General features: G+C 45.2%; 1 protein-coding gene across 1 annotated transcript in view; it reads right to left on the bottom strand.

Annotated features, from left to right (window-relative positions):
- LOC143986919 (ALK tyrosine kinase receptor-like) overlaps positions 1–24,425 on the bottom strand; it is a gene marked incomplete at both ends in the record, with an annotated part of 240,164 nt that overhangs the window by 97,821 nt on the left and 117,918 nt on the right. Inside the window, 4 exon segments of the mRNA XM_077485327.1 lie at positions 8,235–8,372; positions 10,833–10,927; positions 15,027–15,196; positions 23,723–23,826. Of these exon segments, the coding sequence (XP_077341453.1) occupies positions 8,235–8,372; positions 10,833–10,927; positions 15,027–15,196; positions 23,723–23,826 (507 nt within the window).

Genomic DNA, 24,425 nt, shown 5'->3' with positions numbered 1-24,425 from the left:
GGGAGGAGTTGTGTGCTGAGGTCATTGTGTCTCCCCGTGCCTAGAAGTGCAAGTGTTATGTGTATTGCCAGTGAAGAATTTCCCCCGTTTAGCTGATGAAGCCTGCCCCCCCCCCCCATTTAGCTGATGAGGCCTGCCCACCCCCCCCACCCCCCGTTTAGCTGATGAAGCCTGCCCCCCCCCCCATTTAGCTGATGATGCCTGCCCACCCCCCCCCACCCCCCGTTTAGCTGATGAAGCCTGTGCCCAATAGACAGGACCAGTTGTAGGGGGGGGTTTCATGCTGCAGTCGCTTCATGGTCTCAGGAAAAAACTAAAATTTTGCCACCGGTGAGCAGTAAGCCCCGCAGAATGTGACCCATTCCAGTGAGCAGGGAAGCAGCGCAAATGCCTTGCAATCGTTAGCAATGAGTTGGGGGCCAGCTTTAAGGTGCCCAAGTGACTTTGCTACATCAAGACTTCTATGACAAGCACTTCATGTCCCTATACGAGTTCAAGGACCTAGAGATTCAGGACATCGGAGCCGAGAAATACCCACACCATGGTTATCTGCAGATCAACCCACTAACAGCCAAATTTGAAAGGAAATTCCAATACCTATACTTTAATAGTTATTGTTAGTTAGTTATTCTTTCAAATTTTCAGATTTTGTTTCTTATTTTAGAATTCACAAATTTTCTAATTTACAAATTGCGATTATAACGACCGGGAAAAAAAAAAAGTGTAGCGCCGGCTCCTGAAGAGCACGCGCTATGCGTTTTTCTCTATTTAAAATTCCTAAAACCACAGTTGGGTTTTAGGGTCAATTATACCAAATTATGGTTTCAGTACCAGTCTAGCTGAATTGCATAGGGTTCTGCTTGGCCACAGGTGGCGCTGTCACCACTGGCAAATGTGAGAATGCAGTTTAGCTACAGTGCCTTGCGAAAGTATTCGGCCCCCTTGAACTTTTCAACCTTTTGCCACATTTCAGGCTTCAAACATAAAGATATAAAATGTTTATTTTTTGTGAAGAATCACCAACAAGTGGGACACAATTGTGAAGTGGAACGAAATCTATTGGATTTTTGAAACTTTTTTAACTAATAAAAAAATGAAAAGTGGGGCGTGCAAAATGATTGGGCCCCCTTGCGTTAATACTTTGTAGAGCCACCTTTTGCTGCGATTACAGCTGCAAGTCGCTTGGGGTATGTCCAGTGGCGTAACTAGAACCTTCAGGGCCCCGATGCAAGAAACCATGAAGGGCCCCCCTGAACCCCAGCAAGGGCCCTTCCCTCCGAGTGCGGCTGTGGAACTCCAGGGCGTGGTCACAGGTATGACCTTTGTGAGCCCTGTAGTTCCACCACTGGTATCAGTAGTTTTTTTTTATTTTTATTTTTTTATTTTGAGGTGCCCCATTGGGGGACTGTCCCTAGACAGGGTGGGGTCCCCATCCCCAGAAGAGATGAGGTCCTTTTCTCCAGGGCAGATGAAGTTACTGCTCTAGGTGAGAAGGGGTCCCTGTCCCCAGGGGAGGTGGGTGTCCCTGTCCCCACGTGAGAAGGGGTCCCTGTCCCCAGGGGGAGATGGAGGGGGTATGTAATGGTGTGTGGAGGATGGGGTCCTCTCACTCACCATGACCAAGCTGCAGGCCGCGCACTCATCCATGTTGGCCTGGGCTCCATCCAGTGTGCTCAGAGAAAGACCTTTCATCATCTGTGTATGACGGGGGAGGAGGGGGGCTGGCAGACAAGCCTGCAGTGCCCTCCGGGGGGCTCTCATAGGGCTGCACTGCATCTGTGTGCTTAAAGTTTGCTTACTGGGGAGAAGTATGCAGTGCAGTGTGGGCCGGACTCAGGGGGGGCGGGACTCTGGCTGGGGAGAACAGACATCGGACTGAGCGGCAATGCATGGAGCAGGAGAGGGGTACTCTGAGGGGCCGGCCGAGGACACAGGTCATGCGGGGAATGCACAACTAAAGAGCAGCCAGTGCGATAGTCGAGCATGGAGCTCTGCTAGTCACCCTCCACCTCCAGCCACCTGTGTGCATGGTGCACTGGTACCCCTAGCTGCCTATGCTGCTGTTGGCCATATGTAGAGGGGGCTGCATGGGCCCCCTGCATCACAGGGCCCAGTTGCGGTCGCAACTGCTGCACCCCCTATAGTTACGCCCCTGGGTATGTCTCTCTCAGTTTTACACATCGAGAGACTGAAATTCTTGCCCATTCTTCCTTGCAAAACAGCTGGAGCTCAGTGAGGTTGGATGGAGAGCGTTTGTGAACAGCAGTTTTCAGCTCTTTCCACAGATTCTCGATTGGATTCAGGTCTGGACTTTGACTTGGCCATTATAACACCTGGATACGTTTATTTGTGAACCATTCCTTTGTAGATTTTGCTGTATGTTTGGGATCATTGTCTTGTTGGAAGATAAATCTCCGTCCCAGTTTCAGGTCTTTTGCAGACTCCAACAGGTTTTCATCCAGAATGGTCCTGTATTTGGCTGCATCCATCTTCCCCTCAATTTTAACCATCTTCCCTGTCCCTGCTGAAGAAAAGCAGGCCCAAACCATGATGCTGCCACCACCATGTGTGACGGCGGGGATGGTGTGTTGAGGGTGATGAGCTGTGTTGCTTTTACGCCAAACATATCGTTTTGCATTGTGGGCAAAAAGTTGTATTTTGGTTTCATGTGACCAGAGCACCTTCTTCCACATGTTTGGTGTGTCTCCCAGGTGGCTTGTGGCAAACTTTAGACGAGACTTTTTATGGATATCTTTGAGAAATGGCTTTCTTCTTGCCACTCTTCCATAAAGGGCAGATTTGTGCAGTGTACGACTGATTGTTGTCCTATGGACAGACTCTCCCACCTCAGCTGTAGTTCTCTGCAGTTCATCCAGAGTGATCATGGGCCTCTTGGCTGCATCTCTGATCAGTCTTCTCCTTGTCTGAGCTGAAAGTTTAGAGGGACGGCCAGGTCTTGGTAGATTTGCAGTGGTCTGATACTCCTTCCATTTCAAAATGATCGCTTGCACAGTGCTCCTTGGGATGTTTAAAGCTTGGGAAATATTTTTGTATCCAAATCCGGCTTTAAACTTCTCCACAACAGTATTACGGACCTGCCTGGTGTGTTCCTTGGTCTTCATGATGCTCTCTGCGCTTTCAACAGAACCCTGAGACTATCACAGAGCAGGTGCATTTATACAGAGACTTGATTACACACAGGTGGATTCTATTTATCACCATCAGTCATTTAGGACAACATTGGATCATTCAGAGATCCTCGCTGAACTTCTGGAGTGAGTTTGCTGCACTGAAAGTAAAGGGGCCGAATCATTTTGCACGCACCACTTTTCAGTTTTTTATTTGCTAAAAAAGTTTAAAATATCCAATAGATTTCGTTCCATTGAGTGCCATTCTTTCCCGGAGCCAGCCCAGTGGGAGTGTCATCTTGCTGTGCATTTCGGGAGAGGGTACTTAAGGTTCTGACATCACGTGCTTCTGGGTTCCAGTCCAGAAGATCTTTCTGTCTGTTTGGTCCTGGTCCTCCTGACCAGCCCCCATGGCCCTCATGGCCTGGGGTGCGGATCTATCCAATTCCGAGTCTCGGGGCTGGATAGCCTGCGGCAAAGTAACTGGGAGGAGGATTCAAAGGTGGTCCGGTGCCGTCTCTGTGGAGAGGCACAACAACTGGAGAAGCAACCAACGGAGGACTCTTCGGGAGAAGGCCACGCTGAAGGCTGGCTTCCCAGAAAGAGCCTGGAGGCTCAGTTGAAAGACACCAAGCAAATCTACACTCATACGGTATCGCCGGACCGGCTGCGAGATACTGGTACCGTATGATGGCTCTCTAAATTTATCTACATCCTTCAGTTACAAACAAGTCTGTGGCAGAGACTTTGTGCAAGTGTTCTATATGCAAATCTGTGGCAGAGGCTTCGCTTTACTCAAACACTCTATCGGCTGCTAGGCCCGGTGAGAGGAGGTCTATCCGGTAGCTGTGAGAATCCAGTTGTAAGTGGCAATTCTCTGGATTTCTATAGTGACAGACTTCCTATCTCTTGCAGTTCCAAGAGTACCTGAACTTCCTACCCAACCCTCTACCCTTCATTGAGAGACTGTTCTGTCTACTTGTTGTCAAATAAATATACCAAAAGTGGATCCAGTGTCAGTTTCTGCAGTTTTTTGGGCCATCTACCTCGGGAAACCCTTAGACGCACACGAGGTCAAGAAGGTAACGGTAAGCCCAATTAAATCAGCCGCTCCTTCGGGGGTCAGTGCTACAAATGAATGAAGCAAAAAACGAACACATTTTTTGGCAGTGCTCATGTCTACGTTTATTGTTTTTCAAAATCAAGCAAACAAAGCAGCTAACTTCAGCAAAACTAAGCAAAATATGATGGCAATATTTGAAAAACAAAAGGATGGCTCGCCGCCAGTATACAAGTCCCGTGCCAGGGGTTTAGGTTGGTCATTGGCTTCAAGATGTCGCAAAGCCTGCAGGAGCTCGGCAGGACACGACTTCAGTCACCAGATAGTCCAAAAATTCCCACAGATGTGATCTTCCTCACACTCCACCTCACAGACAAGTGCTGACTCCTTCCTGCTCCTTCTCAGGCCTCCCCTGCAGGCAGGTTAACCAAAGTCTCTGTGATCAGGGTTGGAGGCTCTTTCCCAGCCGAAGTCTCTTCAAGTCTCCGAATTCTGGGTCCCAATTTCCCAAATAAGGACTTACCAATCCTGGACAAACACCGTAAGTCAGTTTGCCCCTTTCTAACTGGTGCCTCTTGTTGGGGTCTTTAATAGGGTTGCCACCTGTCCAGCATTCACCCGGACAGTTCGGGTTTGGAATCATGTGTCCAGGTTTCAGACTGCCTGAAACCCGGACACTTTATTTAGCCTGGGCTATGGCTTACCAGCAGGGTTTCTGGCTTAGAGTGTGTGTTACACCCTTTCTCACTGCTCAAAGCCAGCACTGACAATCCTCCCCCCCCCCCCCCCCCAAACACACACACAGGCGGGAGAGGAGAGAGGGCTCGATTTACACCTCTGAGCTCACCATCCATCCCTATCTGTGACTGAAGTCTTCCCCTTCTCTCTCCCACATCTGAGTAAGTACACTAAGGCAAATCAGGGCTCTCAGAGCAACTCTTAGATCAGAGTTCCCCTTTACACCAGAGGCCACAGTGTTTCTCCTTACATCAGAGTCCTCAGTGTCCCCCCCCATAAATCATGGTTCCCAGAGCATCACTTATGTTATAGGCCCCAGAGTTCCCCCTTACATCAGAGTCTGCAGAGTCCTCCCTTACAGTGAAAGTGAACTCTACGAGTTCAGATGTAAAAGGGGAACTCTGTGGACTCTGATGTAAAGGGGGACTCTTGTTCTTAACTTCATATGACTAGAAATGTTATTTAATAGAAAAATATATGTATAGTTTATACTATTAAAAAAAAATTGCTGTGTGCCACTAAAGTGTTCGGGTTTGACTTGAAGAAAAGGTGGCAACCCTAGTCTTTAACCGGACGGTTAAGCAACTCCCGGCGGAGCTCCGGGAACATGTAATGACCCCGAAGACAAGATGAGGTCAAAAATACATTCAGTTTATTCAGGGAAAATCCCAAGCTTCTATACACTTCTAATAAAAGAGGTAGACCACTTGAAACGAGTCTGAAGAAGAGTTAAGATCACACAATACATTCCAGCAACGTTTACAAGTAATGCCGCGTACACACGATCGGAATTCCTCGTCGGAAAAAGCTCTGATGGTTTTCCCGTCGGAATTCCGATGGAATTCGGCTCAGACTGTCTTGCCTACACACGGTCACACCAAATTCCGACCGCCAAGAACGCGGTGACGTACAACACGTACGACGGGACTAGAAAAAGGAAGTTCAATACCCAGTAGCCAATAGCTTCCGTCTCGTAGTTGAATCTAGGCTTGTGCAATACGTTTCGTAACGAATCGAAATTCGGCCGAATTTTGCATCCGAATGTCCGAATAAAAAAATAACGAATAACAATGAATACGAAAGAAATATAACGAATGAATTTGAATGAATTCAACATGATTCGGTAATTCTTTATAGATCTAATGAAACAAAAGGTCAGCTCAAAAGTAAAGCTAATGCCCCGTACACACGACCGGACTTTTCAACATCAAAAGTCTGACGGAATGATTCCGGCAGACTATTCGATCGTGTGGGGGGCTGCAGCGGACTTTTGATTTGCAAAAGTCTGACAAACTTTAGAAATGGAATATGTTTCAAATTTTTCCGACAGAACTCTGCCGGACCCAGTTCCTACCGAAAAATCCGCTCGTGTGTATGCTAGTCTGACGGACTAAAACCGACGCTAGGGCAGCTATTGGCTACTGGCTATGAACTTCCTTATTCTAGTCCAGTCGTACGTCATCACGTTCCAATCCGTCGGACTTTGGTGTGATTGTGTGTGGCCAAGTCCGTTCATTCGGAAAGTCCATCAGAACTCTGTCAGAACTCCGTCGAAAGTCTGTCAGACTTAGTCCCTCGAAAAGTCTGGTCGTGTGTACGCGGCATTATAGTCCAATCAGCTAATTAATTTTGTGCCGGACGATGGATTACTGGCAAAGTGCACTCCTGAGAACTGAGTGAGAAGGGTGTTGCAGTGCAGAATCGCAAAAAAGTGCTCTGGTCTTTGGCCAGCCAAATGGTCCCAAAATAGCGTCAAAAGTGTCTGATGTGTCCGCCATAATGTCAGTGTCCTGATAAAAATCGCTAATCACTGACATTGAGACGAGGGAAGAGAACGCGTTGGTAGCTGCTTTCCTAGTACCCTGAGCCTGGGTGAGAGAGGATGAGGAGGATGAAGAACACGGTCACACCAAATTGCGACCGCCAAGAACGCGGTGACGTACAACACGTACGACGGGGACTAGAAAAAGGAAGTTCAATACCCAGTAGCCAATAGCTTCCATCTCGTAGTTCAATCTAGGCTTGTGCAATAAGTTTCGTAACAAATCGAAATTCGGGCCGAATTTTGCATCTTTCGGACATTCGGATGCATCCGAATGTCCGAATAAAAAAAAATAACCAATAACAACGAATACGAAAGAAATATAACGAATGAATTCGGATGAATTCGACATGATTCGGTAATTCTTTAAAAATCTAATGAAACAAAAGGTCACCTCAAAGTAAATCTTATAGTCCAATCAGCTAATTAATTTTGTGCCGGAGGTTGGATTACTGGCAAAGTGCATTCCTGAGAAGTGAGTGGAGAAGGGTGTTGTGTTGTATTTGAGCCGAGGAGAAGAGACGTTGCCATTGTGTGTGTTAAAATATTAAATAAACCAGGGGAATTTAATATTAAGTTTTATATGTATAAATCATTAAGAAACGTTGGTACCCGTGGAATAATGTTTTTTATACTTTGTTTGAAAAAGGAAAAAATGTAAATAAAGAATAAAAAAAAAAAAAAAAAAAAAAGATTCAATAAACAAACGACTTTCCAAACTACGAATCATTATCACGAATGTCTATACGTACATAAATAGCAAATTTCAACAAACTAATTAATTCGACACTCTACGAATAATAACGAATTATCCGAAAACGCATTAATGTATCATAACGAATATAACAGAAAGAAATGATGTATTTTACGAATGACAAATGAACCGAAAACTAAACTTAATTTTCCGTTGTGCACAAGTCTAGACTTGAATCTGAGCAATGCGTGAGTTTTGGCGCGTCGGGAATTGCATTACACACGATCGGAATTTCCGATAGAGAGTTTTTCCATCGGGAATATAAGTTGCAGCCTAGCGGCCCGTACACACGATGCGAATATCGTACGACCGATTGTATGACCGTTTCCGCTTACTAGTCGCAAGTAGAAATTGAATAGCTAAATAAAGTCACGAAAATTCTCGTACGACAGAAAAAAAAAAAAAATCGGAAGTGATGTCATGTGTTGTAATTTATTTGTATTGAATTTTCGGACGGTAACTATACTGACTCACTGAAAATCGCACGATCTGGAATCGTACGAGGACATTTTTTTTTCCGAATAAGATCGGATGAACAGTCGTGATCTGCTGATCTGCTGTCGAAAGTAGTGTACACACGATCCGAAAATCACACGATCCTTCCTCGGAGGACCGCATTCGTACGCTATTCGGATCGTGTGTACGGGCCATAACTGCAGCAGATGGAGAACCTTTATTTTGGGCCAAGGAGCCATGAAAGATGGTCCAGCCTGTGGTGACGGGTGGGGGTACCTGGCTTGGCGGGTTGGGCCGCGGTGAATTCTTCCTCCAGGTGCTGATGTCCCGTCTCGTTCCTCCTGTGGGCGCTGCTCTCCATTAGAAGATTGCTGGACAGATATGACGCCGTGCGTACGGCCAGATCGCTGTTACCTGCCGGGTCACAGAACAAACAGGGGGCTTAAAATAAACCCACCATTTATTAATCCAGTACATCGTTTCATCTGAAATCACTAAGTAAGGAAATAAATACAATGTAACAATAATGATGATACATCATATTTCTCAATGAAGCTTCTGAGTGGCTACAGCGGTGATATAGGACATGTCAGCACTTGTGGCCCGGGGGGGCGCAGCTGGATGGGGAGAGGCACCGGGTGCGTCCACTCAAAGTATATCTTTTGATTGCAAAGAAAGAAACAAATAAGAAAAAAAATATGAAAATTCAAAAGTAATTAACTATTACTAATTACTAAATTATAGGTATCGGAATTTCCTTTCAAATTTGGCTGTTAGTGAATGTAACGAATACGAATTTATCCAAAGTTAGAAATTATCTGAAATAACGAATAAGCCGCACCTAAACAAATGGAATGGAGCGAATTAATAATAAATAATAATAATAAAACTTTTTTAAATTATTATTATTGTTATTTATTTGTATTAATTTGTTACATTCCATTTGTTTAGATGCGGCATTCTTTATATCAGATAATTCGTAACTTTGGATAAATTCGTATTCGTTACGTTCACTAACAGGCAAATTTGAAAGGGGAATTCCAATACCTATAATTTAGTAATTAGTAATAGTTAAAGTGGAGGGCCACCCTGAAAAAAAAAAAAAAAATGAAAAATTACAAAAAAATCTAAAAAAAAAAATGAAAATTTTTTTTTTTTTTACTTACCAGAAATGCCTGTTGCTAGGCACATAATCCTAATCTTCCTCTTCCTCCTCCGCGGAGATCTTCTTTCTTCTCTCCTCCGTGCGGCATCTTCTGGGTAATGGGTCTGTCCAGAATGGGTCTGTCCAGAATGGGTCTGTCCAGAACACAGCGCGTCCCATTCACAAAGCTCTGCGCGCGACTCGCGCATGCGCAGTGGGAAACGGGCAGTGAAGCCGTACGGCTCCACTGCCTGTTTCCCTTACAAGGAATGGCGGCACCGGGACCCGAGAGCCGAGGGACGGGGCGGCCGACATCGCGGGCGCCCTGGACAGGTAAGTGGGCTGATTAAGTCAGCAGCTGCAGTGTTTTTTTTTATTTATTTTTTAAATGGCCCTCTGCTTTAAGTTATTATTAGTTAGGTACTATTTCAGATTTTCGAATTTTCGAATACCATTTTTTTTTTTACGTTTTTCAGGTCATTCATTATAATTGCAAAGAAAGAAATCAGAAAGAAAATCTGAAAATTCGAAAGAATAACTAACTAATAATAACTATTAAATTATAGGTATTGGAATTTGCCTATCAAATTTGGCTGTTAATGAATGCAACAAATACAAATTCAGTCAAAGTTCCAAATTATCTGAAATAACGAATGCCGCATCTAAACAAATGAAACGGAACAAATTCATAATAAATAAAAAAACGTTTTTATTATTATGATTGTTATTTATTATTATTATTAATTTGTTACGTTACGTTCGTTTAGACGCAGCATTCCTTATTTCGGATATTTCGTAACTTCGGATAAATTTGTATTCATTACGTTCACTAACAGTCAAATTTGAGAGAAATTCCAATTTTCTAATTTGAAATTTACGAATTTTAGAATTTATGAATTTTATGAATATTCAGAAAAAATTATTAAATGTTTTTTTTTTTTCGTTTTTTTGTTTTTTGGGTCATTCCTTATAATTGCAAAGAAAGAAAGAAATAAGACAGAAAATCTGAGAATTCGAAAGAATAACTAACTAATAATAACTAACTATTAAATTATAGGTATTGGAATTTCCTTTCAAATTTGGCTGTGAATGGACGTAAAGAATACGAATTTATCCGAAGTTCTGAATTATCTGAAATAACGAATGCCGCATCTAACAAATGTAACGGAAAGAATAAATGATAAATAATAATAATAATAATAAAACTTTTTTATTATTATTGTTAGTAATTATTATAAATGTGTTACATTCCATTTGTTTAGATTTGTTATTTTGGATAATTTGTAACTTCGGATAAATTCATTACAATCACTACCAGCCAAATTTGAAAGGAAATTCCAATACCTATAATTTAGTAATTACTAATAGTTAAGTAATTATTAATTAGTTGTTATTTCAAATTTTCAAATTTCAAATTTCCAAATTTTCGAATTTCCGAATTTCCGAATTTTACGAATATTCGGAAACAATTATTGAACAGGTTTGTGTTAATTCAAATACTTCCGAATTAACGAATTTGTTGAAATTCGATAAAAAAACGAATTCGGAACAAAATGAACTGCACTTGTCTGTTTTTTTAGAGAGTGAGATCCAAGTCTATGACTGGTTAAGACGGTGATTTTCTGCATTTATAAGAAAAATCACAAAATTTATTTATAGAAGATATCATATTCTAATGAAAGATATAAATAAATAAAATATGTTATGTACATACAAAATGGTGCACTTACTTGTTAGGTAGCAGCCCAGGCTGAGGGACACATTGTCGAATGCAATGATGGAATCTGAGTCCTTGGACCAGGAGGCCTGGATTTCCAACCAGAACCTGAATAAAGGAACCAGAAAGACTTGAAGGTCATCAGAGTCCGCTGCTCTGTAAACGTAAAACTGGACCATTCATATTTCCATCCATGTTCATATCATTCTACCATCCCTATTACTCGCCCCTTATATACACGACCCTTCTGAGGGAAGATTTTCAATAACTGGTTATAGTAAATTTGTTATGAGATAAATATTGAAAATTCTAGGTTCCATGTTCTCCTGAAGCCTCTCTTGCCACCCCTGTAGCAGAAAACCAGATTTTGTTCTGGGTCCCTATGAGTAGTGCTTGTCTGTTGGCCCTGCTGGTTGAATGAGAATGGACATGGGACCTATCCCGAGGATGGACATAGGACCTATCCCGAGGATGGACATAGGACCTATCCCGAGGATTGATATAGGACCTATCCCAAGGATGGGGAGGAAACCTGTCCTCAGGATGGACATAGAAACTATCCAGAGGATGGATATAGGACCTATCCCAAGGATGGGGAGGAGACCTGTCCCGAGGATGGACATAGGACCTATCCCGAGGATGGACATAGGACCTATCCCGAGAATGGACATAAGACCTATCCCGAGAATGGACATAGGACCTATCCCGAGAATGGACATAGGACCTATCCCGAGGATGGACATAGGACCTATCCCAAGGATGGACATAGGACCTATCCTGAGAATGGACATAGGACCTATCCTGAGGATGGACATAGGACCTATCCCGAGGATGGGGAGGAGACCTGTCCCAAGAATGGACATAGAACCTACCCTGAGGATGGATATAGGACCTATCCCAAGGATGGGGAGGAGACCTGTCCCCAGGATGGGGAGGAGACCTGTCCCCAGGATGGACAGAGAACCTATCCCGAGAATGGACATAGGACCTATCCCAAGAATGGACATGGGACCTATCCCGAGGATGGACATGGGACCTTTTCCGAGGATGGACATAGGACCTATCCCGAGGATGGACATAGGACCTATCCCGAGAATGGACATAGGACCTATCCCGAGAATGGACATAGGACCTATCCCAAGGATGGACATAGGACCTATCCCAAGGATGGACATAGGACCTATCCTGAGAATGGACATAGGACCTGTCCCGAGGATGGACATAAGACCTATCCTGACAATGGACAGAGAACCTATCCCGAGGATGGATATAGGACCTATCCTGAGGATGGGGAGGAGACCTGTCCCAAGAATTGACATAGAACCTATCCCGAGGATAGACATAGGACCTATCCCGAGAATGGACATAGGACCTATCCCGAAGATGGATATAGGACCTATCCCGAGAATGGACATAGGACCTATCCCGAGGATCGACATAGGACCTATCCCAAGAATGGACATAGGACCTATCCCAAGGATCGACATAGGACCTATCCCGAGAATAGACATAGGACCTATCCCGAGGATGGACATGGAACCTATCCCGAGAATGGACATGGGACCTATCCCGAGGATGGACATAGGACCTATCCTGAGGATGGACATAGGACCTATTCCGAGGATGGGGAGGAGACCTGTCCCAAGAATGGACATAGAACCTATCTCGAGGATGGATATAGGACCTATCCGAGAATAGACATAGGACCTATCCGAGAATAGACATAAGACCTATCCCGAGAATGGACATAGGACCTATCCGAGAATAGACATAGGACCTATCCCGAGAATAGACATAGGACCTATCCCGAGAATAGACATAAGACCTATCCCGAGAATGGACATAGGACCTATCCGAGAATAGACATAGGACCTATCCCGAGAATAGACATAGGACCTATCCCGAGAATAGACATAAGACCTATCCCGAGAATGGACATAGGACCTATCCCGAGAATAGACATAAGACCTATCCCGAGAATGGACATAGGACCTATCCCGAGAATGGACATAGGACCTATCCCGAGGATGGACATAGGACCTATCCCGAAGATGGACATAGGACCTATCCCGAGAATGGACATAGGACCTATCCCGAGAATGAATATAGGACCTATCCCGAGGATGGACATGGGACCTATCCCGAGAATGGACATGGGACCTATCCCGAGGATGGACATAGGACCTATCCCGAGGATGGACATAGGACCTATCCCGAGGATGGACATAGGACCTATCCCGAGGATGGGGAGGAGACCTGTCCCGAGGATGGGCATAGGACCTATCCCGAGGATGGGGAGGAGACCTGTCCCGAGGATGGGCATAGGACCTATCCTGAGGATAGGGAGGAGACCTGTCCCAAGAATGGACATAGAACCTATCCCAGGGATGGGGAGGAGACCTGTCCCGAGACTGGGCTGGGGAACCGAGGATAGGTATGGGAGCCGTCCTGAGGACGTGACAAAGACTAGGAAGAGCAAAACTGGGAGTTTCCAAATTCATAAATCATTAAAATTTTGACAAAATGTCTTAATTTTTGTAAAAAAAATACAATGAAGTCAATAGGAAAGGTGATATTAAAGTGGATTGTTGGGTATTTTAAGGGTACAATGGACTTTAAATGACTCAAAGGGATACAGAAGCTCCTTTCCACTATCCTCAATTTACTCTTCTGCTAAAAACAAGCAGATTTTCTTTTCAATCATATTTCACCTAAGCTGTTAAAGAGAGTTTCACAATTTGGCAAAATTATACTAATCACTAAAATCGATAATTTCTTCATGAAAACAATTATTGAGCTGAACCACTTGACTTATTCCTATTGTGGACCCACCATGAGGATGGGGGAGGGGGTCCCTTCTGTGGATGGCGTGGGGACTAATTCTTGCTTAGTATGGGAAGGTGTTCTGCGCAGAGGGTGGGGTAGGGACCCATGCTGCGGATGGAGGTGGGAACCGGTGCTAAGAATAGAGGGTGACCTGTGCTGAAGGTAAAAGGGGACACCCACGCTAAGGATTGGGAAAGGAACCATGCTTAGTATGGGAAGGGGCCCAGTGCAGAGGGTGTGGTGGGGACCCATGCTGAGGATGGCGAGGGGGCTCTTGCTAAAGATTAAGTGGAGACCTGTGCTGAGGATCTGAGGTTTAAGGGGGGGGAGCAACCTTGGTGAAGATGGGGAGGGGACCCATGTTGGGGATGGGCAGAGGACCTGTACTGAGGATGGGGAAGGAACACATAATGAGGATGGTGAGGGAACCCATGCTGAGAATAGGTAAGAGACCTGAGCTGAGGATGAGGAAGGGACCCACCCATGATGAGGATGAGGATGGGACCCATGATGAAGGTGAGGAAGGAACCCACCCATGATGAGGATGAGGAGGGGACCCATGATAAAGTTGAGGAAGGAACCCACGATGAGGATGAGGATGGCTGAGGGGACCCATGCTGAGAATAAATAAGAGACCTGAGCTGAGGATGGGGCACAAACCCACCCATGATGAGGATGAGGATGGGACCCATGCTGAGAATAGGCAGGAGACCTGAGCAGAGGATGGGGAAGGAACACACCCATGATGAGGATGAGGAGGGGACCCATGCTGAGAATAGGCAGGAGACCTGAGCGGAGGATGGGGAAGGAACCCACCCATGATGAGGATGAGGAGGGGACCCATGCTGAGAATGGGCAGGAGACCTGAGCTGAGGATGAGGAAGGAACACACCCATGATGAGGATGAGGAGGGGACCCATGCTGAGAATGGGCAGGAGACCTGAGCTGAGGATGAGGAAGGAACACACCCATGATGAGGATGAGGAGGGGACCCATGCTGAGAATAGGCAGGAGACCTGAGCGGAGGATGGGGCACAAACCCACCCATGATGAGGATGAGGAGGGGACCCATGCTGAGAATGGGCAGGAGACCTGAGTGGAGGATGGGGAAGGAACCCATGCTGGACACATTCACTGCAAATCTGTGTTTAGTTTCACTGGTACACTCTTTTGTGCTCCTCATTCATTACCCATAATGCTCTTTGATTAGGAACAGTAAAAACCTTCTTAGAGCTACACCCTTGGGTAATGTGGGCTGTATATATAAAAGTGGCACGTAAGCCAGTGCCTGGGGTGGCATGGATGAAGGGGGCAGCATAAATGGGGGTGACTATATTCAGCAAGAGAACCTTTTATGTGGAATTGTTCTAGCGACACGCACCTCTCCATCACATCCTGCAGGGGGAGCACCAAACGCTGCCAGACTCCCAGTCCCCCCCCATTGGTGAGGTGCCAGAGGGTTCTGTATTTTGCCCTCCCAGTTCTATTATCGTGAAGCCGAACCGATATATTGCCATGCAGGAAACCGTCCAGAAGGAAAGACATTCGTAGCTGCAACAAAACAGAAGAAACTGTCAATATATTCTTCTTTTAGGGAAGCTGCCAGTCTACATACAGGCTCTACCACTGCTGACCGCGTTATCTGAAAATACCAGCTGCCTGACTCCCATGCTGCTCCGATGGCTTTCAGTAGTTCCTGAGTCACGGACCGAGAACAAGTAGATTCGGAGTTCTGTTGTCTCTCTGACTTTCCTGGCCAATAACTGCCCCAAGTCTGTGCCTAAGAAGATAGTGAAGCCACTGGATCAGCATAACAGCCAGGTAACTAGTATTTTCAGAAGCAGAGATCAACAATGTCAGGTCTCATAGTCCTCTCTGCACAGGTTCCCTACAACATGGACACAACCAAAGCTGGACATTTAAACCCCAGAGTCACTGCTGTGACTTAGCCCTTGTACGCACGGTCGGATATTCTGATGGAAAATGTCCGATCGGACCGTGTTGACGGATAATCTGACTGTGTGTGGGCTCCTATTGGACCGTTTCCATCGGAATATCCGACGGACCAAGTTTTAGAGCTGGGCTATAACATTTTCCGACAACATGATCCGATGGGACTTTGTCCGATCGTTTGTAGAGAATTCCACGCATGCTCAGATCAAATTCCTAGACCAAAGCTTTTGGCTACTAGTCTGAACGTAGTCCCGTCGTAACGAAATAACGTCATCACGTTACGTATGATCAGATTTTCCAACAACTTTGTCCGACCGTGTGTATGCAACACAAGTTTCGGACAAAATCTGATGGATTTTGTTGTCGGAATGTCCGACCGTGTGTACAAAGGCTAATGCACTTGTATATGTAAACTTCAGCTTGAGCTATTGGACCCTATATACAAAAGGCTTTGTTCAACATAGTAGTTAACCAAGAATTCTGAAAACACGTGAAAAGGGCCAAGGGGGCCACCTGTTGCCTTTAAATGAGAATACAAAATATTAATATGTTCGGTGGCTGCCGTCTCTTCTGTCATGTGATGCACAGGATTCTCTTCCTCCTTTTCCTTCCTCTGGTGGTGGGCGGTCCTTGTTCCTGTAATGATCGGCGCTTGCGCGTTGCAGTAATGTGAGCACAGGGTGGCGTGCTGATACACCTCTAGAAGGCGGTTCCTTGATGCCCTGGGCTCACAAGAAGTGGGTTCAATGATCATTTAACATGAAATCTGAACAAAGCCTATCCCTCTATAGTGTTTACTATGTCTCAATCCAGAGCACTGAGTGTCATTTCTGTCTGCTGCCTCCTTCCTCTGCTATCTGCATGAGCCACTTCTGACCAGTTTTCCTGACACCAAGGGATAAATGGTGACAGGGGAAGAGAGCTCCAGCTGATTGACAGCATCAGCTCTTTTCCAATATGCTGTGTGGAGGGGCTTGGGGGGGGGGGTGTCTCTTATCTCCAATCAGCTCTCAGAGCTCTCCTCACTGAGTTCTGCGGAGTATTCAGCTCTCCGCCCCTTTTTAATCGGAACTCTCAGACAAGCTTTATAATTCAGCACATCGCGAAGACTGCAGATAAATGTAGGAGGATTTGTTTCATCTCTGTACATCACTGGAGGACTGAGTATATGGAGGGTTTACAACCACATTAAGCACTGCTGGGCTGCTTATTCTTTTGCTGGAAGTGGAGTTGGGCTTCATGGTATAAGTAGTGATGACTCAAAAAATGCCGCACTGCAGTTTGCCTTTTAATGTTTTTTTTATTATATTATAAAGTTCTGAGCCTTTGTAACACGTTTAGACCATAGTCGGGGGCAAACCTTTTTGCTTTTCCCCTATTTCTCAGCTTCCTCGTTATTACAATATCTGTTGTAAGTCATATTTCTAAAGGCACCATGAAAGCGGCGCACAAATGATTGTCCACATGGAATGACCTGAGGCAAATTCAATCGTCCCCCTTCCTGAGCCCAGCACCCCCCCCCCCCCCCAATAACCAGATTTCTATAGAGCCGCCATAGATGCTGATGGAGGAGGAGAATCTGATTTTGTTAGACTTGACACCAAAATAGCTTCTGCTTAATAGACAGTTTATTTCCTCAATCTTCTCCGAGAACAAAAGCTTATTGATAGGCTCTGAAGTGCTGGGCAATGCACCTTTCATAGCGCAGAAAATGAAAAGATGTTGCTAGAGCTCGGAAAACAATCAGTTCTGTACATCTCTAGGTCTCTTGAGTATAGTTCACATTGTGCAGCTACTGGAACTCTTATGCTCTAGACAATTCCTGGAGGAATCCCAAATCCATCAGCTCCAGGTGCTTCCGAAAATCATTTAGCTCAAGGAAGCTCCAGAAACCTTTAAGCTCCATAAAGCTTTGAGCTGATCTCCAACCACAGCAGCTTCAGGAGCTCCAGAAAGCTTCAGTCAGATCCCCAAACACCTCTACTTCCAGGTGGACCTACAAAACCTTCAGCTTCAGGTGCTTCCGGAAATCATTTAGCTCAAGGAAGCTCCAGAAACCTTTAAGCTCCATAAAGCTTTGAGCTGATCTCCAACCACATCAGCTTCAGGAGCTCCAGAAAGCTTCAGTCAGATCCCCAAACACCTCTAGTTCCAGGTGGACCTACAAAACCTTCAGCTCCAGGTGGTTCCAGAAAACCTTCCACCACTTCAGATAGCTTCACAAACACTTAAGTTCTACCTGGAAAGCTGCTTCACAAATTATTATTTGATTGTAGCTAGACATGTGCACTTCATTTTGGTCCAAACTTAAATTCAAACAAGTTTTTGGTTATTCAGAGATTCGGATGTATCCGAATCTCTGAATCAAATAGTAAAAAATGTTGAAATTTGCTTAGTTTAGTTTCGTATATTCGTATAACTGGGCCAGGATTGTGGGGAAGAGGCCCTTCTCCCCATCAACATGGGTCTGGTAAGGATTCTGGGGGGAGGGGCCTCACCCCGTTTTTATTTTATTTTGGCGTGGGGTTCCCCTAAAAATCCATACTAGACCCGAAGGGATCCCACGCTTTTCAGAATTTTTCTTTTTTATAGCGGCAATTCTGTTTTTTACATTCAGCTGTCAGCGGGTAAAGCCCACTGACAGCTGATGAGTCGTCAGTTGTTAAGGACACGACGGCCGACTTCCCAGCCTGCTCTATTCTTCAAACAGAATTCAAATCGGTTGATCATTTTTCCACCGCTCTGAACTTGAGTTGGTCTGAAAATTTGGAATTTCTTTTGAAAATTAATAAATTAAATGAAACAAAACAAATCAACAAAATGAAATTAGTAACATAACGAATCTATCCAAAACAAAACAAATGTTTCAGTGAGGCCCGGAGTGAGTGGAAAGTAATGGAGCTAGCAGAGGGCCGGCATGACAGGAGTGAGAAGGGGACATCAAGGAGTTAAGGATAACCGGGGTAAAAGTGGGGAGAGGAGGATTGGAAGAAATGGAGAGGGGCGGGGTTTTGTTTATTTATTGGATAGGGGGTTCCCTGGGCAGCATTGCAGGGAGAAGTCTAGCCAGGGAACAGTTACCCTCCCTGTTTTTTTGTGTGCTCATTTTGCTGTATTTCAGGTGCAGTGCAAGAAGGACATGTCATGGCAGCAATGACGTTGGCGGTGGTGGTCTTTGATGGTGGCAAGATAACCTACGAGATGGAAGTAAGGGGGGTCTCATCGGTGGTATGGGCCCTCTGGTGTATTCCAGCTAACCTGGTTTATTGTAATGGTTACACTGCGGGTAATGGGTTGTCTCCGAGCTGGTGTTACACAGCTGGAGGCTTAGTATGGGAAAAAGGCCTGCGGTGTAGAGGTGGAACAGAGCGAAGTTGGGAAGGGCTGTCAAAGACCACCGGGGGGGGGGGGGGGGGGGCAACTGATAGTTGGAGTTTTGTTATGTAAAAAGATTGCTATATATTTTATTTTTGAATAAAAAGGCTGCTATGGCAAGTTATACTCCATTGCTTACTTCACTCAATTGTGGTCTGGTTAACTGTAGGTAAAGTTAAGTGGGGTGTAAGGGTGGAGTATAGGTGGTCCTTGAATGCCTCCTATGGTCACCTGTAGTCTTTGGCTTTTTGTGGCGTTTGTAGAATCCTTGACTCTCCGTTGATTGCAGCTTTTATATTCTTGTCCTAGATCCTGGGAAGGTTTATGCTCTAAGTGGACAGCATCCCCCCCCCCCCCCCCGAGGAAGCCCAGATTGATGGCGAAACATGTGGGGAACCACATCAAACTTGCTTTATCCAAAAGGACTGTACTATATGTACTCGCTGTGATATTGATTTTAGATATTTTTTAACTAATGTTAAAATAAAATGTTTTTCCTTTAATATTTTCTTCTGATCTATTTCCTAGTACAAGCACCTTATAAATCCCATACATACTCCAATATCTTATTACTGAACAAGTGTCCTAATAGTTCCTATTGCCTCAGATGTGACACCATGGCTGTGATTAAGGCTTACTGCCGAAACGCGTAAAGCCACTGTACGTTGTACACTCCGCTCGTTGTAATAAAAGTGACTTTTGTCGGAAGGACGAGTTGCCGGCTCTTCACCTTATACCTTCATGTTCCATTAGTGTTGGGGAGCCACTCTGAGCATGAGCAGTCCACCTCCGCAGGGAACCTGTCTGGGCGTTGCACTTTTCTTCTCATGAATGATTCACAAGTTTGTGACAGAATTTGAGAACCCCAGTAGGAAGATCTTAGAAGTTCTAATCTCAGCTTCACCCACCTACCATTCCACCGTTACTGGCAGCATTAGCACCTTCACACTGCCAATCCCAGCCAGAAACGTTTCCCCCATACAGAGAAATGAGGAGGATTCTGGAAATGCGGTTCATCGGCTAATATTCACATTACACAATTCCGAAGGGAGCTGTAAAGATATTGCGATGCCGGCGTCGGTTTGATTACCGGCACACAAACAGCCGATGAATGGAGGAGCGCGGCTGCCGAAATGCGTAAAGCCACTGTACGTTGTACACTCCACTCGTTGTAATAAAAGTGACTTTTGTCGGAAGGACGAGTCGCCGGCTCTTCACCTTATACCTTCATGTTCCATTAGTGTTGGGGAGTCACTCTGAGCGCGGTCAGTCCACCTCCGCAGGGAACCTGTCTGGGCGTTGCACTTTTACCGGCACACAAACAGCTGATGAATGGAGGAGCGCGGCTGTACTGAGCGTTTCACGGGAGCGCGGATCTCCTCAATGGAGGCCCCTGTGGGGGGGGGGATTGCTTTCTTTTCTATGTAAAATTTTGTTGCTGCCGTTTTCTATACCGCCAGTTGTAGTTCATGTATTATTCCTGGCGGCGGTGGCTGCCCGCGCTTTATTTCTGGAACAAATGACAGTGTTTTGTGTCGTCAGTTTTATACAAAGCCGGCAAAGTGCAGACAAATTAGAGGTGAGATGTAATAAAGGGCGGAAATAAAGGGAGCGCAACGTAAAGTCGGCGCAGGTAAGAGGGTTCCAAGCCGAACGCCGGGCGGATATAAAAAAACCCACCAATCAGTGCGGCTCTGGAATCATTCACCCCTTCCCGTCCAGCCCTTTAATAGAGGCTTTATGCAGGGGGCAGGAAGGATGGGCCAATCATTTGACCACTGCAATTGGCTGTTACAGTGGTCACATGATCGGGAGCCGGTCCCACCGGTTACTTATCAGTAGAAACCGAGAGAGATTGCTGACAGCGTAGTCACTGGGCTTGGAGCGCAGAGTGAGCGCGCTCTCAGCACAGAAAGCTCTGCCAGGCATGGACGGGGTTAATATGAGTGGCTGCGCCTGTTACAGGCACTCTTCAAAACTGATGACTATGCCCGCCCATTCCCTCCCCCTCCTCCATTCATAGAAGCTGTGCTATCACGTCCTGGGATGCAATTTGCTCTATGAATGGAGGAGGAACCTTCATGTATTGGCCCATCCTCCTTAAAGTGTCATTAAACTCAGACTATGAAAAACTCCCCTTACATGCTATATAACAGTGTATGCATACTCACAAAGACACTAAAGCATTCATTTTGGGTACAGTGAAATATACCTGGTTGATCCTGCCTTCAGCTGTCCCTCTTGCCTTCTCTGTGTCCCCACTGCAGGCTATTGTGCAAACCAGCTGGTGTCCTCTATGGAGCATACTCCAGTTTCAGTTCCCTTCTAAGCTCTCCATTTCCTCCTTTTTCTTATGTGTGCATGTGAGTGTATACACAGTGGTAAATGACACCTGCCCCCCTCCTCTTTCTCCATGTGCTCCTATTGCTAAACACTATGGGGGCAGGGTATAGTATACTGATTGATTATATTTACCAAGAAACTTACAAAAAAGTTCAATATTACTAGAAATCAGGATTACATATATCCAATGTAATTGCTAATATCTGAAGTAAACAATAGCCTTGGATGCAGATGCCATCCGAACAAAATGAAAGCTGGTGTCAGTCATCTCTGACTCCGCCCACACCATATTAATGCACAAAAAATACACATTTGATGTTCAATAAAGATTTTTAGGGAGCTATAAAACATTTTTTTTTATATATATTTATAATTTGAATTGCTATTCTGAAACAGTTTTTTTAGTCATGTGACCGACACAGCACCAATCAGGGCTGGGCAGACACAGACTCATACTGCAGCAATAGAAGCCCCTCCCCCAAGGATCTTTCTCTGTAGATACCAAAGACGGATGTTGGCAGAAACTTGTCTTGCATACACGCGGGTCACACAAAGTTGGTCGGAAATTCCAAACCTCAAGAACGCGGTGACGTACAACACGTACGACGAGCTGACAAAAATGAAGTTCAATAACCAGTGCTGCTCTTCTGCTTGATTCCGAGCATGCGTGGAATTTTGTGCGTCGGAATTGTCTACGCACGATCAGAATTTGCGCAAACGGATTTTGTTGTTGGAAAATTTAAGAATCAGATCTCAAATTTTGTGCAATGGAAATTCCGATGGAAAGTGTCCGATGGAGCCTACACACGGTCAGAATCTCCGACAACAAGCTCCAATCGCACATTTTCCGCCGGAAAGTCCGACTGTGTGTACGCGGCATTAGAGGATTTAAAAAAAAAAAAATACAGCGGCTTGATATATATGATTTATGTGAATGAATTATGGCAATTACACTTCTCTGTTTAGTAACACTTTAATAAATAACAGACATGTTTCCATGTAGTCACATGACTTCCTTTCCTATAATAGTGATGAGTTGGTCAGTCTTCATTAGGTCAGCGTTCGTTGGGTCAGTCAGTCTTCGTTGGGTCAGTCTTCGTTTGGTTGGTCAGTCTTCCTTGGGTCAGTCAGACTTAATCAGGTTGGTCTTCATCGTGTCGGTCAGTCCTCGTCGTGTCGTTCAGTCTTTGTTGGGTCGGTCAGTCTTTGTTGGGTCAGTCAGTCTTCCTTGGGTAAGTCTTCATTGGGTTGGTCTTCACTGGGTTGGTCAGTCTTTGTTGGGTTGGTCTGTCTTTGATGGGTTGATTAGTCTTCATTGGGTCGGTCAGTCTTCATTGGGTCAGCCATCATTGGGTTGGTAAGTCTTCTTTGGGTCAGTCAGTCTTCATTGGGTTGGTCAGTCTTTCTTAGGTTGGTCAGTCTTCATTGGGTCAGCCATCATTGGGTTGGTCAGTCTTCATTGGGTTGGTCTTCGTTGGGCTGGTCAGTCTTTGCTGGGTCAGTCAGTCTTCATTGGGTCGGTCAGTCTTCCTTGGGTAAGTCTTCATTGGGTTGGTCAGTCTTTGTTGGGTTGGTCAGTCTTTGATGGGTTGGTCAATCTTCATTGGGTCAGCCATCATTGGGTCGGTCAGTCTTCATTGGGTCGATCAGTCTTCATTGAGTCAGCCTTCATTGGGTTGTTCGGTCTTTGTTGGGTTGGTCAGTTTTCATTGGGTCAGTCAGTCTTCATTGGTTCAGTCTTCGTTAGGTCTGTCAGTCTTTATTGGGTCAATCTTTGTTGGGTTGGTCAGTCTTCATTGGTACTGTCTTTGTTGGGTCAGTTCAGTCCTCGTTGGGTCAGTCTGTCTTTATTGGGTCGGTCTTCATTGTGTCGGTTTTTTTTGTTGGGTCGGTCAGTCTTCGTTGGGTCGGGCAGTCTTCATTGGTATGGTCTTCGTTGGGTCGATCAGTCTTTATTGAGTGGGTCAGAGTTTGTTAGGTCGGTCAGTCCTCTTCGGGTCAATCAGTCCTCATTGGGTCCACCAGTCTTCATTGGGTCAGTCTTCATTGGGTTGGTCAGTCTTCGTTGGGTCCACCAGTCTTCATTGGGTTGGTCAGTCTTCGTTGGGTCGGTCAGTCTTCGTTGGGTCGGTCAGTCTTCATTGGGTTGGTCAGTCTTCGTTGGGTCGGTCAGTCTTCATTGGGTTGGTCAGTCTTCGTTGGGTCGGTCAGTCTTCGTTGGGTCGGTCAGTCTTCATTGGGTTGGTCAGTCTTCGTTGGGTCGGTCAGTCTTCGTTGGGTTGGTCAGTCTTCGTTGGGTCGGTCAGTCTTTGTTTGGTCAGTCAGTCTTCGTTGGGTCGGTCAGTCTTCATTGGGTCGTCAGACTGTTTAATTCCAGTACAGCTTTTCCATTATGGTCTTTCTCACCTGGCAGGTGGCGTTCTTCAGGGGGGATGGGTAAAGCGCGTCGGTCATAACAGAACTCTGCGATAGCAGTGAGTCTCTGGTGTTCAGGAAGAGCGCAGGATCCGCTTGGCCAAGAGAAGAGGAGAGAGATAATATGATCTGATTATAGTCAAAGAAACCAACGCTGACCATCCTCAATGTCATCAGATGATCGCTACCAATCAGTGACAACAGTAAAATGTGGAAAGAGATCAAATTAACGACCTACCTCCCAATTCTGACACTTCTCTCCTACATGTGAAAATAATCATTTTTTTGCTTGAAAATGACTCAGAACCCCCAAACATTATATATATATATATATATTTTTTTTTTTAAGCAGAAGCCCTAGAGAATAATATGGTGGGTGTTGCAGTTTTTTGTGTCACACGGTATTTACCCAACGATTTGTTTTTGTAAAAAATACACATTAATGAATATTAATGCAAAAAAACACAAAATATAACCCAATTATTTGGTAGGATATAAAAGATGATGTTACGCCCATAAAAGATCCCCAGCATGTCATGTCACTGTTCCCACAATGCCGGGAGCATGAAATTGTCCAAAATGTCTTGGTATGCTGAAGAGTTCCCTTCACTGGAACTGAGGGGCCAAGACCAACCCCTGAAAAACACCCCCCCCCCAAATCATAATCCCACCTCCCCCCCGACACCAATGAATA

The sequence above is a fragment of the Lithobates pipiens genome, unplaced genomic scaffold (genome assembly GCF_037356315.1).
Source record: "Lithobates pipiens isolate NorthernLeopardFrog02 unplaced genomic scaffold, aLitPip1_a1.2 Scaffold_18, whole genome shotgun sequence".
In the NCBI taxonomy this organism is placed as follows: Eukaryota; Metazoa; Chordata; class Amphibia; order Anura; family Ranidae; genus Lithobates; species Lithobates pipiens.
Note: the sequence above shows the minus strand (reverse complement) of the source record. Positions and strands in the feature narration are given on the sequence as shown.